At 51.7% G+C, this 18466-nt stretch overlaps 3 protein-coding genes across 3 annotated transcripts; 1 reads left to right on the forward strand and 2 right to left on the reverse strand.

Annotated features, from left to right (window-relative positions):
* Nucleotides 1-6316: 6316 nt before the first annotated feature.
* Nucleotides 6317-6601, reverse strand: LOC122910289 (keratin-associated protein 12-1-like). Its single transcript, XM_044254940.1, has one exon. It carries the CDS (start codon nucleotides 6599-6601, stop codon nucleotides 6317-6319), a length of 285 nt encoding a protein of 94 aa, XP_044110875.1.
* Nucleotides 6602-8991: 2390 nt separating this feature from the next.
* On the forward strand, nucleotides 8992-9433 carry LOC122910290 (keratin-associated protein 12-1-like). Its single transcript, XM_044254941.1, has 2 exons — nucleotides 8992-9097; nucleotides 9206-9433. The coding sequence occupies exons 1-2, from the start codon at nucleotides 9023-9025 to the stop codon at nucleotides 9431-9433; spliced, it is 303 nt and encodes a 100-aa protein (XP_044110876.1). The 5' UTR covers nucleotides 8992-9022.
* Nucleotides 9434-13316: 3883 nt separating this feature from the next.
* Nucleotides 13317-14306, reverse strand: LOC122910291 (keratin-associated protein 10-7-like). The gene has a single exon (XM_044254942.1). It carries the CDS (start codon nucleotides 14304-14306, stop codon nucleotides 13317-13319), a length of 990 nt encoding a protein of 329 aa, XP_044110877.1.
* Between the last annotated feature and the right edge of the window lie 4160 nt (nucleotides 14307-18466).

Consider the following 18466-nt stretch of genomic DNA (forward strand, 5'->3'; position numbering starts at 1 on the left):
AGAGGAACAATGTTATTTTAGCATCTCTGTTGAGGAAATCTACACAGGCACTAAAAAACCCCAGGGTAGATGTATCCATGTGAGCGTGGAGGAAGACCTTGACGTTTATGCAGAGGAGCAAACCGAAGGATGAGCACCTCACAGAACCTTGTGTGGACAGACACCTCTCCATCCTCTCTGTGTAATGTAGATACTGGGAGCATTTATAGGAGTTTGAAACACTAACCTATAAACCGCAGAAAACTCAATACTTACTTCACTGGGATTCCTGTTGTATCCCTGTCGGGAACCGGGATCTATAAACCCGTAGAGCTCACAGTGGTGGGGGTCGGAATATGCAAATTCCCCAAGCTGGCTGTGGGGCAAAATGGTAAACAGGGACCCTCCTCGTCACCATCCCTTGGTCTCCAGACTCATGATTTCCACCTATCGTGGACTCAATACCATACCAAGGCCACTGATGTGGGGTGCCTAACGGTGTTCTGGAGGATGGTGCTCCCTTCTCATGAGATGTCACCTCCAAACTGGCCTTCAACAGGCTCCTATAGCTGGAAGGTGGGGTACCAAGCAACCACAGGTAGCCAGCTGGGTCTCAGGAAGGAGCATAGCCTCCTCTCCTCGCCCCTTGGCTCTGGCACTTGTGCGCGCCCCCCCCCCCCCCCCGTGCTGGCGATAGAGACCAGCTAGCCACAGCTGGCCACGTAGTTCTGTCCCGCTGACTGGGTAGCACCTCTGCATGGGGGCTCTTCTCTGAGTGTGATAGTCTGGTCCAGCACGGGAGAAGCTGGAAGTCACCACTCGGTCCTAGCCATGAGTAAACAGCAGAACAAATAAAAAAATCGAGGGTTCTTCTTAGATCTGGAAGAGAAGTGAGGTCACAGGGCAAACCACTGCCCCCCGCAAAGGGAAGGTGCCCACAGGCAAATACAGAGAAGCACAGCTTGCTGGGGCTGGAGCCAAGGGCAGGGAAACCCGAACGTAGCTCACAACTTGCTGGATGCTCGGCGTAGACAAGCCTGAGAGATTAAAAACTTCAGGAGGCCCAGTCATGGGGGCGGGGGGTTTCCTGCACTTTTGTGAGTTTTACCTCCTAGAACTCTTGGTGGTGGAGGAAGAACCCTCATGCATCTGGCGGGGTGAGTGGAAAGGGACCGCCTTAAAACACAGCAGAGCATTCTTAACAAGTCTCCCTCAGGAAAAAGTATTAATCAGAGCTTAAGCACTGAAGGGTTTATCAGCCTAACTGACCCACAGGAAGGGAAACACCCAGCTCGGCCCCTCTAGCTGTCCTGTCTCATGTAAGGGGGGGAAGACTAAGAAACTCTCGAGAAGGTACAGGCTCACCGGAGGCCTGAGCCCTGATCACTGGTCTGCAGTGCCTCCCTCAGCACCTCACCACCACGGTACGAAGGTTATTTACGGCAGCTCCTTCCACCCAGGTCCTCGTGTCTGGCTATCGAGACAAAAATCACAGGACAAAAGGCTAAAGAACACACGTGCAGAAAGAGCGCGCACCAGAACCAGACGTGGCCGACGTGTCGGAACCGTCAGACCGGGGATTCAGAACGGCCCTGACCAACGTGCTGGAGGCTCTGACAGGCAAAGCAGACGGCGCGCAAGGACAGTCGGGCAGATGTAAACGGAGACGGAAATCCTCAGAACGAACCAGAAAGGATCTCTAGAGTCAACAACACTGTACAGAGATGAAGACAGCCCTGGATGGGCTCCCTAGTGGACCAGACATGGTGAGAAAGCATCTCTGCCCTGGAGAACACAGCAATGGAAACCCAAAAACCCGCAAGGCAGAGGGACCAAAGATGAAAAACTGGAACAGAACGCCCAAGGACCATGGGATGCCACGGAAGGTGTGACCTCTGTGCGGTGGGACAGCAGGGGAGAAGCGAGAGGGAAAGCACCAGACATCCCTGAAGCAAGAGTGGCTGAGAATTCCCTCAACCACCATCCAACACTGAACCGCAGCCCCAGGGGGCTCGGAGAACACAAGCAGCGTGAGTGCGAAACTCAATCACGCCTGCGCACACTGTGTCCAAACTACGGAAAATCAGAGACAGAGTGAGCCCTGACCAAAGCCAAAGGGAAACCAGCTCACCTGCACACGGCCACAGACAAGTGCTACAGCAGCTTCTCCTCAGAGAGCAGAGCGAAGTATTTAAAGCGTTGAGAGGGGAAAAAAACCCATCACCCAAGAATCCTATACCCTGCAAAATTATCCTTCAAGAGTGGAGGGAAAATAAAGACTTTCTGAGACAAATAAGTACTGAGGGAAATTTTTACCAGTAAACGTGCTTTGCAAGAAGGTCGTTAAGAAAAGGAAAGTAATATAAGTCTGAAACTTTGGTCTGCGTAAGGGAAGGAAGCACAAAGAAGAAGGAGTAAGTGGAGGTAAAATAACGACTTTTGTTTTCCTTATTTTTAATTGATTTGGCATAATAATTTGTTCAAAATGATAATACCAACAATACATTTGAGTATCTTATGTGTATATTATATATGTATACATAAACATACACATCATACTTAACACATATGTAGTAATTAGTGTATATAGAAACACATATATATGAAATAATTAACTATGGTTTTATATTTAAAGTGGGATTTCTGGTAGATAGTTGGTCTTGCCTTCTTATCCAATTTAAACACCTCTGTCTTTTGATTTTAATATTTAGACCTTTTTACATTTAATGGAAGTTGCTGATACAGTTAAATGTAAAATATCTTGCAGGTTGTGTTCTATTTGGGCTGACTGTTCTTTTCTCTCTTTCTCTTCTTTTCAGGTTCAGTATTTTTAATTTTCCCATTTCATCTCTACTTTGGTCTCATCTACTTTTCGCCACATCTTTTTGGAGTGGGTTGGTCGAGAGTTTATAATTTACACCTTTAATAGAGCACGACCTACCTCCAAATGCTATTACCCGTCGGTCTGTAGTGTCAGGACTCCACAGCAGTGTACTTCCGCATCACATCGTCTGAGGGGGTGTTGTCTCCTCCACTTCTACCCATGTGAAGAACCCCCAGTGCACTGGGAAGGTGCCTGCTCTAGATAGCCATTATCTTGTAAAGCTTTTTATATTGAGCTTCTCTCTAGAATCATTTCTAGAGCTGTTTTTTCCAAGCCAGCCAATCACTGGCTTGAAGAAATTTTCTGAATATTTCTGATAGTGCGTGTCTGTGGTTAAACTCTCTCAGTTTTTGTTTATCTGAGCAAGTGTCTGTTTCACTTCAATTTTTTTTTTTTTTTTTTTTTAAGATTTGAGAGAGAAAGAGAATGAGCAAGAGAGCACAAGCTTGGAGGGGAGGGGAGAGGAAGAAGGAGAAGGAGAAGCAGACTCCCTGCTGAGCAAGGAGCCCAACCCGGGGCTTAATCCCAAGACCCTGGGATCATGACCTGAGCTGAAGACAGATGCTTAATGGACTGAGATACCCAGGTTCCCCTCACTTTAATTTTTAAAGATGCTTTCTTAAAACCTTCATACAGTTGACAGATTTTTCTTTTAGTATCTTAAAGATATCTTTCCATTGTCTTTTGAATTGTATGCTTTCTAATTAGACTCTGAAGAAATTCTTATCTTTTTTCTGTATGGAGCATGTCTTTTTCACGCAGATGCCTTCAAGATTTCCTCTTCTCTTCCGGTTTTATAGTCAAACTTTTAATGACGTGTCTAGGTCATTATTTTTTGTAGGAGTGGGGGGCTGATCTATTTATCCTGCTTGAGGTGCTCTGAGCTTCTTGGATCTATAATTTTATGTCTTTCATTATTTTTAAAAAGTAAATGATAAATTTTAAGAAATTAAATATTTCTTCTGGCTTATTCTCTCTCTCCTGTTTTTATGGGACTTTACTTACATGCATTTAAGTGATGATTTAATATTGTCCTACTAATTTTTCCCTACTATTTTTCTCCTTGGGTTCTAATATGGGATATATCTACTTACTTATCTTTACATTTAACAATTCCACACTTGGCTGTGTCAAGTCTACGGATGAACCCATTGAAGGAATTTATTGATATTTTATTTTGATTTTTACATAATCTTTTTGGCCCTTTCATATAGTGCCCATCTCTCTGCTGAAATTCTCCTTCTGTTTGTATATGTAGTGCAAGTTTTACCCTTGATTATTTAACATATTAATTTTAGTTATTTAATTAATTTACTTGAAGCATTACATCCCCCACATGACTCAATGCTTTAGTCCATCCTGAATGTAACTGTTATTCTAAATTTAATATTTATCATTCCCATGCTTTTATTTATGAATTTACTACACATACGACCCTAATCATTTAGCGCATCTCTTAACTTCTCTTACGTATTTGCTACTTTTAAAACTTTTTTTGCTGCATTCAGGATATTTTCTTTGGCTCTCCTTCCTGCTATCTCTTATTCTCTCCTCTGCTATGTCTCATATTCTGTTTAAGTGGTCCACTAAGTTTTTAATTTTTATTACTTGATTTTTTTTTTATTTCTAGAAGTTTTCTTTGTTTCCCTCAACTCTGTTTGTTTCTTCTACTCTGTTCTCATATTTATAGTTCTGTATTTTATTTCTTTAAACAAACTAACTTAGTGTTTTTCTCTTACAGAGATGCTGTACATTACATTCCCCAACTCATTTGTCTTATAACTGGAAGTTTGTAGCTTTTGACCACCTTCACCCATTTCACCCACCCCCTGCCCCTACCTCTGGAATTATTATTACTATTATTATTATTTTATTCCACATATAAATGAGATCATACTGTACAACTGACTCTTAAACAACATGAGTTTGAATTGCAAGGCTTTTTAAAAAAATACAGTACAGTACTACAAATGTATTTTCTCTTCCTTATGGTTTTTAAATAGCATTTTCTTTTCTCTAACTTACTTTGTTGAATACAGCATATAATATATTGACAAATAATATAATCAACTATGTTATCAGTAAAGATTCTTGTGAGCAGTAGGCTATTATTAGTTTAGGTTTCGGTGAGTCAAAAGATATATGTGAATTTTTGACTTGCAGCGGGTCAGTGCCCCTAACCCCACATTGTTCAAGGGTCAACTGTATTTGCTCTTCTCTCTCTGACTTATTTCACTTGTCATAGTTATTTTGGTGTTTCTGTCTGATAGCTCTAACATCTGGGGCATTTCTGAGTTCAGTTTTGTTGATTGCTTTGTCCCTTGAAAATAGATTGATTTTTTTTCCTTGCCTTTTTGTATGTCTTCTGATTTTTTTTTTTTTTGAAACCAGACATTGTGTATTAATTGAAATGGACATAAAAAGTGTTTCCTCTGGGAAATGGGTGAGTCTCTTCTGTCAGGTCATCAGTGTGGTGGGGGAAGTTTGGATCAACCTGCTCAGATGCTGACCTTGGTTTGGGTTTTGTCATTATTGCGATGACCTTCAAGGTACCTAAGACTTTGGATTCCTCTGTGGTGGGCTTCCAGTGCCATGTGCTTAGGGCAAGGGCTGGAGGCACAGCATTCCTGCTCTGCCCTAAGTTTTCAGCTATCCCTGCGTGCCTGGCACATGGAGGGGACCTCTCCACATGCCTGCCTCCTCCCTACCCAACCCCCACTCCATGACTGCTGTTGCTCCTGCAGCGGTACCAGCCAGGCTGAGTGGGAGCCAGGAGGGCTCCATTGTCCTAGTCCAAGGTCAGTCTTGAGTGGGCCCTGTGTGCCTGGGTCTTGGGAGATGAGGCTTTCTCCCTTCCTGCCCCTCTTCTCTGCAATGGCCAGACTTTACTCTGTAGTTCGGGTGGGTTTATGTGAGCTTTCCCTGCCCTCCCTGTGGTCACGCTCCGATTCCCATCCCCTATTCCGTGGAGGGTAGCTTTTTTGCTGCCCTTCCCCATCTACTAGGTGAGTCTCAGGTGCTGCCGTAGGAAAGGCACCTCCCCCTGCACCCTCCACGGACCCTCTCCCCACCTCCAGCTGAGCTGTTGGAGGGAGGGCTCTTTGAGGAGCGGCTGCTGTGCTCATGGCTGTATAGGTCTTTGAGAAAAGTACTTGGAAATACATGAAGATAAACCAGGGACAAGCTGCATCAGGAAAACATGATTTATTTGGCTCACACAGGGCTGGTTCCCTCTGGAGGCAGAGGACCCCGGAAACTAGGCCTCCCAAGGGCATACACTGGGTCACAGAGGGGTCTGGGTCATCCTGCCACATCCTCGTCATGGGCTTCTGAGGGTCCGCTGGGCACGTTCTTCATCTGCCTGTGCAGAACCCAGAGGCCACTGAAGACTTGCCCCAGGAGGGTCGCAGATGTGGCCCCCTGTGCCCTGGGAGCAGCTGGGGGGGATCCCGGTCAGAAGCAGGACGGGGTGCTACAGGAGACGGGTCTGTAGAGCAGGGTGGGGCGGGAGGGCTGGCAGCCCCCGGAGGACTGGCAGGAGGAGGCCATGAACACGAGGGGCTTGCAGCTCACGGGCACACACACAGAGGACTGGCAGGAGGGGACGACGTACAGGGCGGGCTTGCAGCTCACGGACACGGCGGGCCTGCAGCTCACGGGCACGTAGCAGGACGTCTGGCAGGAGCTGGGGGAGCAGGAGGCCGGCTGGCAGCCCGTGGAGCAGCTGGTGTGGCACATGGTGGGGCTGGAGTGGAGTCAGGGAGGAGGGCGGGGAGTTCTGGAGGCTCCTGCCCGGGGCGGCCTTTATACCCGGGCAGTAGGCGTCCCGGCAACACAGAAGCACAGCTGTTGACTTCCTCATAGTTGTTCCCCAACATCTTGTCGTGGGATGCGCTCCCTGTGTTTTGCTCCACTATAATGAGTTTGGCTGAGAGGCTGATTCCTTCTTCTGTAAACAGGATGTTCTGGTTTGGCTTTACGTGGCGCTCGTGCCGTTTCTCCAGACCAGTACAGTGCACACAGCCCCGCCGGCCCCACTGGGTATCACAACCTTTGTTCTTTTTGTCTCACAGCCGTCGGTGGTGGCTTTGAGGCAGTAATGCTTCTTGAGCCTCTATTGGGCACAGGAAAACATTAGACTGGGGATCTGCAAACTGGGAACCAGGGCAGTCTGTGGGACAAATCTGGCCCTCTCCTTGTTTTGTAAATAAAGCTTTATTGGAAACAGCCACGCTCATTTGCTTACATGCTGTCTAGGGCTTGCACTATAATGTGGAGCGGTTATGAGTGAGACCCTGCCCCTGCAAAGCCTGAAATACTTACTCTCTTTCCTTTATAGAAAGTTGACCAACTTCTGCCTTCTAGTAATCTATACAATCATTGATTTGATCTTGCAACAAATGTATATTGTGTGCTGGCTATAGAGACGTCCTAGCCTCGTGAGCCTTGTGAGCCTCGTGGGGCAACGAATAAGCGAGACCATGAAAGTTAATGCGTGAAATGATGCCAGGATGGGCTGAGCCCCAGGAAGGAAAACGGGCTCAGTAGGTGGAGAGGAATGGGGGTGCTGGGAAGTGGTTTGGGGACCTGTGTGCGGAGGCGATGCTGAGCAGGCACGATGTGGGGGATGTCAGGGTGGGGGTGGGGCGGGGTTCCAAGCAGAAGCAGCCGTGGGGACGTGAGGACACCGGGGCAGAGATGGGCACGTTCCTGAAACAGTGGGAAATCCTGCGGTGCAGGCACCAGGCAGCAGGAGCAGGTGGACAAGTGCAGACGGCACAGCGTGAGTCCAGGCCTCGCCGCCCCGGCTGATGGAATAAGAAAGACTGTCGATGTGATGACGCATCAGTAGGAATCACCCAATCGGAGGAAGAGAGAACAGAATTAAGAATCAAAAAAAAAAAAAAAAAAGAATCATGAAGAGGGTGGCAGCTGGGTGGCTCAGTCGGTTAGTGTCTGCCTTCGGCTTGGGTCATGATCCTAGAGATCCTGGGATCGAGCCCCACATGGGGCTCCCTGTTCAGAGGGGAGCCTGCTTCTCCCTCTCCTTCTGCCTGCTTATACTCTCTGTGTCAAGTAAATAAATAAAATATTTTAAACATTTTACAAAAAGAATCATGAAGGGGTCTATGGACAATATCAGACAGTCCAACAAGAAACAATTTCAACCCATGGAGAAGAAGAGAATGCTATTGAAGCAGAAATAATGGGCAATTTCCCCATTTTTTTTTTCAAGTAGGCTCCATGCCCAGCTTGGAACCCCATGCAGGACTTGAACTCACAACCCTGAGATCAAGATGCGAGCTGAGATCAAGAGTCAAATCCTCAACTGACTAAGCCACCCAGGTGTGTCCCCACATTTGTTTTGTTTGGTTGTTTGTTTTTTAATTCTAACTTACAGATCCAAGAGTCCCAGAAACCCCCTAAAACCCCAGCATAATTTGGCGCAACGGTAATGACCGCAGACCCCAGAGTGAAACTGAGCTTCAAACGCCTGCTTCTTGGCCGCAGGGGGAGAGCGCGCACGCATCCCGGAATCCAACCGCGCATCCGCGTCTGTGGCTCCCCTACCCCTAGGATGGCGGCAAGGACTGGTGACTAGTCAGTGACGAGCTGACAGCGTGGCACCTGGCACAAAGCCGGGACCGGATGACATGGTGGATGCCACGGCCACGGCTGTCCCCAGTGAGGAGCCCAGCCGCGGGGCTCTGGTCCCTTGGGAAGACCTTTTGGGTCACGGAGTTTCCAAATCAAAACAGGGATCCCCGGTCTGGCGAGCAGGACGGTGCTTGTGTGGGCAGAGGACAGGGTACGTGAGCTCGGGGAGGACCTGGAGCATCCTGATATGGGAGCCCTTGTCCCCAGCCGATGGTCCTTCACCATCCTACCTGGGCTGGGTCGAGAAATCGCGGGGCTGCTGGGTCACGCTGAGCCTCCAGCTGTCACAGAGTCTCCTGAACAGAGTCGCTTCCACCAGGAACTCCAGGAAGAGACGCACAGAGGAGGAGGAGGAGGAAGAAAACAATCAGGCCACCAGGAGGAAGGCCCCGTGTGGCTTGTGGCCAGGATGCCACAGCCCGGGTATAAAGGCTGCCTGGGGAAGGAGCCTCCACACCAGCCCCGTCCTCCTCCCTGACTCCGCTCCAGCCCCACGCCACCATGTGCCAGTCCAGCTGCTCCACGGGCTGCCAGCCGGCCTGCTGCGTGCCCAGCTCCTGCCAGCCGGCCTGCTATGTGCTCAGCCCCTGCCAGACGTCCTGCTGTGTGCCCAGCCCCTGCCAGACGTCCTGCTGCATGTCCAGCCCCTGCCAGACGTCCTGCTGCGTGCCCAGCTCCTGCCAGACGTCCTGCTGTGTGCCCATGAGCTGCAAGCCAGCCGTGTGTGTGCCCATGAGCTGCAAGCCAGCCGTGTGTGTGCCCATGAGCTGCAAGCCAGCCGTGTGCCTGCCTGTGAGCTGCAAGCCCATTGTGTATGTGGCTCCCTCCTGCCAGTCCTCTGGGGGCTGCCAGCCCTCCTGCTCCACCCTGCTCTGCAGACCTGTCCCCTGCGGCACCCCTACCTGCTGCTGAGCCCACGGCCTCCTAGGACCCCTCCTCCATGGGGTCAGAGGTAGCTGCTCTCCCAACTCCTACCAGGCAGCCCAGACATCACCCGCTTCAGACCTTCCGGACCCGACTAGACCATCCTACAACAAAGCCACTTGGTCCCCGGTACCCAGGCGGAGAGTCGCCCCCAGTGTCTCTGCTGGTGCAGGGTGCCCAGCTCTGCAGCCCCCGCACAAAAGTCTAATAAATTCCAGAGTGATCTGAAGCCCACCGAGTGTGTGCACCGTCTCTCCTTTACACCCGTCCCTGAACGGCTTCCTCTGGTCGTGGCTCCCAGAATCCAGGGACGCTCCCTCTGCGGAGAGGCCACAAGTTACCACATGCCCGTACCCTGGGGGACTGGCCACTCAGGGTGCCTCCTGGGCGACTGGACGCCCCTAGCTCAGGGGCCCTGGACCCTGGGCTTCCTTTGGTCCCCCTTGGTCCCTTGAACCAGCGAGGTTATTTCTTACTCTGCTGGGGGAACTGAGGGCAAATCCCTAACTTTGGGGTTTGACCCTTTTTAGGTAAAAAGGTCCCCTGCTCAGCAACCAATATGCAGAGCCAACCCAGTCTCAAAATTCAAGTGTACGCCCTACAGACGAGTAGGGCTCCTCCTTCTCCCATTCGGGGGGACAGGGCTTTGTGGGTGACTTTTGTAGCTCCCGGACATGTCCACACCGTCATCCCCAGAACCGGTGAACACAGCCCTGCAGGCACGGCAGCTCCCCAGGTGGGGCGGACTGAGGGTCTTGCCCCAGGAGCCGTCCTGGATTGGTTCGGGGGCTCCCGTCACCCCAGGGACGTGGGAGACGGGAGAGGAAGGGCGCCCGCGGAGGAGGAGGCCGTGGGAAGGGGCACTGGGCTGCGGGCTTGGAGCCCCGTCACCTCCGACTCCTCTCCGCGCGCGACGGTGTAGACGCCCCGCCTGTGAGCAGTTCTGCTGGCCGTGTAGATGCCCACGGAGCAGGCGGCGCCGCTCGTGGCTGGAAGGGACCGGGACCGGGTCGTGCAGGCGTTCTGGGAGGACCGGCGTGTGTATGGTCTGTCTTGGGGGCCACGGCACAGACAGAGCCTCTCGGTGGCACAGCCTCGGGTGGCTGCCCTCCTGTGTGCCCCTGCGTGGAGCCTGCACTGTGCTGGGTCGGGACACCTGCCCCTGACAGCGTGGGCTCAGCCCCTGTGGGAGGACCCCGGGCCACCCAAGAGCAAGGATGCTGGGGCCGCCCTGGGCGGGAGGTGGGGGACCCCCAGAGCGTGCACGGTCATCAGCACAAGGGAGCCGGGGCACACCGGGGTGCCAGAGGGGAGCTGTCTGAGAACCGAGAAGCAGTCTAAGAAGAGCTCTGGTGGGGGGAGGGGAGTCCTTCCTGCGACGGGATCACGGATCCACGGATCTGGAAACGTCCATTATCGTGAGGTCACGGGATACGTGATGGGAAATTCAGAGGGACTCTCAGAGCACCTACTGTGCACAGCTCTGCCTCATCCTTGGTCCATGCAGACCCCACGCCGGCCGCCTGTCACCGTCCCGGTGTCCAGCCCCTGCGTGTCAGGCCCTCACCTCGCAGACACCCTCCCTCCAGGCACCCCGGCAGCCGCGGCGCCCTCCGCCAGACAGCGGGGGAGGCCTGCCCCGGGTCCTCAGTGATGCTTTTGAGGGCAGTGACCGTCTGGGTCGGAGGCATGACAGCGATGGGGTGTCCGGGGCGGGGAGCTGCCCGCAGAAGGGCTCCCCGAGATCTGGAGGGTCTCAGAGCATCGGGCATTGTCCCCGCACTGTGTACACATGTTAAAGAAGCCTCCCAAGGTAAAGACTCCTGTCACCTCCGACTCCCCCACCCCCCACCGCTGGGCAGTGGTGACCAGCTAACCGTGTAGACTCCCTATCTGTGAGCAGCCTGGCTGACCACGTAGATGCCCCACCTGTGATCAGTCAGACTGACTGTGTAGACACCCCTTCCGTGAGCTGTCTGGCTGACTGTGTAGATGCTCCATCTGTGAGCAGGCTGGCTGACCGTGTAGATACCCCGGTATGGAGTCCAGCAGACTGTGTAGATGCCCTGTCTGTGAGTGGTCTGGCTGACTGTGTAGACAGCCCGTCTGTGAGCAGTCCGACTGACCGGGTAGACACTCCGTGAGCAGCCTGGCTAACTGTGTAGACACCCTGTCTATAAGCAGTCCAACTGACTGCGTAGACACCATGTCTGTGAGCAGTTCAGCTGACCAAGTAGACACTGTCTGTGAGCAGTCTGTTTGACCTTGTAGACACCCCGTCTGTGAGCAGTTCAGCCGACCACGTAAACGCCCTGGCTGGGAGCAGCCTGGCCACCAGTGGCCGGCCATGCCTTTTCCAGCTGTGACCGACTTTCCTGCAGTAGCCGTCAGAAGGTCCTAGATGTTCTGGAGCCACTGGGCCAGAGCCAGGGAGCGTCCTGCAGGCGCCCCCCCATCCCTTCCACACACTATTTTGGCTACACTGTGCTTTGCTGGTGTCCACGGGAGTCCACGTCCCTGCACTTCAGTCTTTGGTTATGGATGCGGTGGGAGCTTCCTCCACGTCTTTAACTCTGTGCCGTGAAGAATCCATCAAGGTCCCTATTCATTTACCTGTGCAGGTGGTCACATTTCCCTTCAAACGAGCAAGTAATGGGTACAGGTTTTCAGTAAGTTCAGGTAGACTGAGGGATTTAAGAGTCAAGGTGGGTTTGCAACCCAGCCCCTTTCTCTTTAAAGGCCCCTGAGGTTTTCGCTCTGTCTCCACCTCCCTGGGGTAGAGCTAACTTGGGACGGAGCCAGCCGCTGTGGAGAGGTAGATACCTTCTGCTCCTCCTCCCGCCTGCCGGGCCTCTGCTGCTCTGCTCCTGGGGTCCTCTTCCATCTGGCACAAGGGGTGAGTAGGGAGCCTGATGCTGACCTGGCTGGTCTGACTGGTACCCGCTTGACTCTCTAGCACTTGTGGTCCACTGAGACTGCAGGCTCATCATCTTCCACTGTTCTGAGGATTTGTCAACAAGGCATCTTTTTCTCCCTGTCTCCCCGATCAGACCTTGAAGTCTTGAGTAGAATGAATGATGTCTGAACCGACCTTTGCACCCCTCTGGGGGCCTACAGGGATTTGCTGGTGCTTCAGGGAGGCAGCCCTTGTGCCCAGACCAGCATGCAGGCATTCCTCTGGGCGGCACCTCTCTCCGAGGGAGTCGGCGTGGTGCTAGGTACTGGACCTCAAGTTCCCACCAGTTAGGTCGTGCTGCTCGTCAGCTCACCTTTAACCTGCATGGGTAGGGGGCCAGGCATGGGCGAGACCCCAAAGTCCCCTCAGGGTCTAATCCTTGTGCAATCTTGCCCCCCACCTCCCCTGGCCCAGGCTTGGAGGGCTCGTCACTGTGGGGAGGGCAGGGCCACAGGTGGAGAAGGGACACGGAGTGTGCAGAGCCACATTCAGACCTCATCATCTCTCAGGGGCTTTGAACTAGGAGTTTGAGAATATGTCTTTATTATTGGCTTCCACCAGAAAGAGCTCCAGTCTGGGCGGTCTCTGGCGTCCGAGGAGGAGGAGAAAACAAACACTGGTTTCTAGGTCATGACACAAACATTTTATTGCTTATAGCGATTGGCCTTGGTCACGTGGAACACGAGCAACCGGCCCTACAGAAGAGGTTCCCCGGAGCCACAGTCCACCCCCACTGAGGGACTGGCGGGTATCTCTTCTCAGGAAAGGATGGGCAGCACGTTCAAGGCCCCAGCAGACAGCAGCTGTGTGTCCACCGACGGCCAGAGGGATGGTCTTGGACGTCAGAGCTCCTGAGAGAGGACATTTGTGCCCAGGAGCAAAGACAGCAGCGCCAGATGCAGAAGTTCAACCTGGTCAGCAGCAGGACTTCTGGGCCGAGGCAGGCACGCAGCAAGCCTGGCGGGAGCACGTGGGGCGGCAGAGCAGGGACACGCAGGAGGCTCGGCGGCAGCAGCTGGGCTGGCAGGAGGAGGCAGGGGCACAGCAGGAGGAGGCGGGCACGCAGCAGGCGGGCCTGCACACGGGGCGGCAGAGCAGGGACACGCAAGAGGACGGTCTGCAGCAGGACGAGGAGCAGGGGCTGGGCTGACAGCAGGAGGAGGGCCCAGAGCAGACCGGGGTGCAGCAGACGGGCTTACAGCAGACCGGGGTGCAGCAGACAGGCTTGCAGCAGACAGGGGTGCAGCAGACAGGCTGGCAGCAGTCTTCCTGGCAGGGGGAGGAGCTGCAGCAGGAGGGCTGGCAGCTAGACTGCTGGCAGCATGAGGAGGCTGAGCAGGGGGAGGCCTGGCAGCAGACCGGGGTGCAGCAGACGGGCTTGCAGCAGACGGGGGTGCAGCAGACGGGTTTGCAGCAGACAGGGGTGCAGCAGACAGGCTGGCAGCAGTCTTCCTGGCAGGGGGAGGAGCTGCAGCAGGAGGGCTGGCAGCTAGACTGCTGGCAGCATGAGGAGGCTGAGCAGGGGGAGGCCTGGCAGCAGACAGGGGTGCAGCAAATGGGCTTGCAGCAGACAGGGGTGCAGCAGACGGGCTTGCAGCAGACAGACACACAGCAGCCTTCCTGGCAGGGGGAGGAGCTGCAGCAGGAGGGCTGGCAGGAGCTGGTGCAGGCTGACTGGCAGGGGCTGGACCCGCAGCTCGCAGGGGTGCAGATGAGGGTCAGGCAGGAGGGGGCACAGCAGGTGGGGGCACAGCAGGAGGGGGCACAGCAGGGGGGCTCGCAGCAGCTCTCTGGGCAGTCGTCCACCTGCCAGGAGTCGGGGCAGGCGTCACAGGAGCCGGGCAGGCAGACACGGCTGCTGTAGCTCCGGTCGCTGGAGCAGACGGACAGGGTGGATGCGGCCATGGTGGGCGGTGGGGCTGGAGGAGGCTGGGAGTGTGAGTGTGAGTGTGTGTGAGTGTGAGTGTGTGAGGTGCTGGTTTGGCTGTCGGCTTTTATACCCTCCAGCATGTGTGTGTGTTGTCCCCGCCGTCGGCTCACCACGCCTTCCTTCCTTGTTGGTCTGAGAGCTGCTAACAGGGAAGACCTCGTTCGTGCTGGTTTATTTTCCACAATTAGTTTTTACTCATTAAATGGTGAGGATGTTGTAGGACTCTGTTTTCCTGTCTGTTCTTTGTTGATCTCCAGAAAACTTGTGGAGAATATTGGAGGCAGGTTTTGCTGAAGGACTACCATGGTTTCTAAGGTCACATTCCTGCAGGGCTTGGTGTGAGGTAGGGATCCTGCAGACCAGCCCCATCAATGTGTGAGCACTCGGGGAGGACCCTCAGGGCCATTGCACGCCCAGCTGTCAAGTGTCTGCAAGGGCCGTTGAGAGGGTAAGACATGCACAAAATAGGAAAACCTGATGAGGGAACACATGCAATGTGTGTGCACTGGGGGCCGGAGACCTTCGAGGGCTGGAAACTCGGGGCGAGAGAACCCTCCCCTTGTCCCCGACTTATCATCATTGGTGTCATTTCAATCAAAGCCCAAAGGGAATCTCCTTGGCACATATATTGAAATGATTGAATGGCCAGAAATATGGGCAGGATGCGTGATGGAGGAAAGGTGAATATGAAATTTTAAAGTCCTTACAACCAAGGCAGGAGAGGGCACAAAAGAATCACAAACAAAACTGAAAACATTCAGATTCCCAATAAGCACATGGAAAACTACCTGAACTCATTAATGAAGTTCGTCAAATTAAAACATAAATGTCCCACCTGTAAGATCAACTAAAATTTACCATGTTAATAGTTTCCAGTGCTGCTGAGTATGGAGGCCTCACTCCCAGAAACCTCCAGCAGGCAGGATTTTTACAGATTGAGCCCATAATATATAAAATGTATAATTCCATCCATTTTAAAGCGTACAAGTCAGTGATGTCTAGCAAAGCCACAATGTTGTGCAACCGTGATCACCAGCTAGATCCAGAGCCTTCTTGTCCCCCCAGAAGGACGTCCTGAACTACGAAGGAGCCCTCGGCAGTCCCCATCAGTCACTAATCTGCGTTCTGTCCCTGTGGATTTGCCTATTCCACACCTCTCATGTGTAAGGAATCACACAGTTCATGGCCTCTTATGTCTGACTCCGGTCACTGAGTGTGATGTTTTCCAGGCTCGTCCATGTTGTAGCGTGTGCCCGTGCTTCACTCCTGTTCCTGGCTCAGTAATATTCCAGCAAATGGGTTCGCCACATTTTATTTCTCCATTCCTTAGTCAGTGGACATTTTGGTCATTTCCACCTTTTGGCTGTTGGGAACCGTGCTGCTATGGCATTTTTGTCAAGTTTCTGTTTGACTTTTGTACAAGTTTCCCAAAACATTTTACATTTCCAGCAGCAAGGTACAAAGCTCTCATTTCTCCACATGGTCCCCAGCACTGCTTCCGCTGTCTTCTTCTTCTCCTCCTTCTTCTTCTTTGTTAAATTGTGGCCATCCTACTGGGTGTTAAGTGGCATCCTATTTGGTTTTGGTTTTCCCTGATGCCCAGTGGATTTTGGGCTTCCTTTCAAGTGCTTTTTGGTCATCTGTGTTTCTCCTTCTGGAGAAATGTCTATCCAAATGTTTAACCCATTTTTAATCAGGTTGTTTATCCTTTTGTTGTTGAGTTACAGGAGTTATGCATTCTGGACACTAGACCCCTATCAGAGTTATGATTTGCAAATATCTTCTCCATTTCTGTAGGCTGTCTTGTCTTTTTCTCTTGATAGCATCCTTTGATACATAAAGCTTTAAAATTTTGTGAACTCTGATTCATGTGGTTTTTTTGTTGCCTGTACTTCTGGTGTCATATCTGAGAAACCGTTGCCAAATGTAAGGTCATACAGACTTAACCCTATGTTTTCTTTCTAGAGTATTATAGATTTATCTCCTATGTTTAGGTCTTTGATCCATTTTGAGTTGATTTTTGTATATGGCGTGAGGTAGGGTTCAACTGTTGATCTGTCTCTTCTCTGATTTTGGGCAAATCTTAAGTATTAGGGATACGGCATATTTTCTGTGGTACTAGTTGTAAATATTAATTCTTCCTAACTTGTTTTTTGCCTTATACTTCCTTATGACATTATCATTCCATCTCTATCTATCCATCCATCTGTCCCTCTACCTACCTACTATCTATCCGTCTTAATGTAGAACAAAGGGAACACAAGATAATTGAAAAATTATCAATTTTTCTGCATTTCCTGTTTTAATTCCGGTCTCTTTACTGTACAACCAAACCTTTTACCCAGTAGTTGGGTGTAGTGAAAGGCGTGTGTGAAAATCAATAAAGAGAAACCTCACTAAAATGTATTAGGCGGGAGGCTGGGCAGTTGGGGGCTGATAGCCTTACCACTCATCTCCAATTGCAAAGCCAGCAGGAAGAGAAGCTACTACTTTACTACACCAACAGGAGGAAGTTTTTTCCTCCCAGGACAACAGCCCCGCCAATGAGAAAAGCCTCTACACTTCCAGCTCCCAGTTTACTGCAATGGACCTTCTGTTACCCAGTCCCTCCCAAACCCCACCCCCTCCCCTCTCCTCTGTAAAACAGCCTCCTCTCTTCTCTTGTAGCTTATCCCAGATAGCAATTCTCTGTTAGTCCCAAATATACCCGACTTTGGCTGGCAAAATAACTAGCAGTTTTATTTTTAAAGTTAACAAGTGAAAAAAAAAGTAATTATTCACTGAATGAATAAATGCAGGAAGTGCTCATTCAAAGTCAGGGACCCTGTTTCTCATTCTTCACAGTGTCCTCTGCAGGGACCAGAATCGTCTTTCATGTGTTTCTGATACTCCATCCGCGCAACCATTGAACTCCTACTGTATACAAGCATGCCGTTGCGGTCAGTGTCACTGGTGCTGTTCCCGGATGCTCTCCGACCCCATCGCCCACCGCACCTGCGTGCCTCCCCGACCTCTGTGCGGGTCTGCTTCTACCCCCGGCTCTCCTGGGAGGACTGCTGTCACCGCACAGCTGAGTGAGTCCTCAGTGCCTGGGTATCTACAGCCTCCCACGGTCCCCCAGCCGAGCTTCCTTACTCTGATGTGTGGGGGACACTCCAGTGCTCCTCATGGGATCAGGCTGGGCTGGACCTAAAGTCACACCTTGTTTACCTTCTACCGGTTCCCTGGTCTGCCCACCCCGCTCTGGACTTGTTTCCTCTGGAGGCTCTTCCTGAGTCCACCACTCAGGCTTGTGTCCTTGTCATTAGCTCAGCTCCTGGGAGAACTGCTTCACTCCTGGGGCCATGACAGGTGTGAGATGCCACCGTGTGTGGAGAGTTCCGTGCCTGCTGGACGCCCGTCCCCTCCACGCCCTTTGCTCCTGCTGTGCCCACCCTACCCTTTTCCCCTCTCCATGCCGGACCTCAGAGTTTTCCCCATGACTCCACTTCCCAACGTTGCTTTCGTCCCAACCTTCCCCTTTCCAGGGCTCAGATGACATCACCTTCTTTCCAAACCTCCCCCATCTCCCTTAGCACCGACTGCCACTTCTCCTTTCTGGGTCCCAATGCCCTCTGTCTCCTGTGCCAAACCATGGAGTTCATAGTTTAGTGGACTGTTTTGGTTTTAAAATTAATTTCATGCATATAAATCTGGTCTCTCCAATATGATAGCCCATGTCAAGACAAGATGAATAACTATTTCACCGACTTATGCCACATTCTAACCCCTTCATAGGTAGTATTTTTGCTGAGCGGTACATAAAATCATGGGGCATCTTTAGTATTTTTTTTTTAAAGACTTTATTTGTTTATTTGGGAGAAAGAGAGAGAGAGAGCAAGAACATGGGGAGGGATGTTGGTGGGAATGCAAGCTGGTGCAACCACTCTGGAAAACAGCATGGAGGTTCCTCAAAATGTTGAAAATAGAGCTACCCTATGACCAGTAATTGCACTACTGGGTATTTACCCTAAAGATACAAACGTAGTGATCCGAAGGGGCACGTGCACCTGAATGTTTATAGCAGCAATGTCCACAATAGCCAAACTATGGAAAGAACCTAGATGTCCATCAACAGATGAATGGATAAAGAAGG

The sequence above is a fragment of the Neovison vison genome, chromosome 6, assembly GCF_020171115.1.
Source record: "Neovison vison isolate M4711 chromosome 6, ASM_NN_V1, whole genome shotgun sequence".
NCBI lineage: Eukaryota > Metazoa > Chordata > Mammalia > Carnivora > Mustelidae > Neogale > Neogale vison.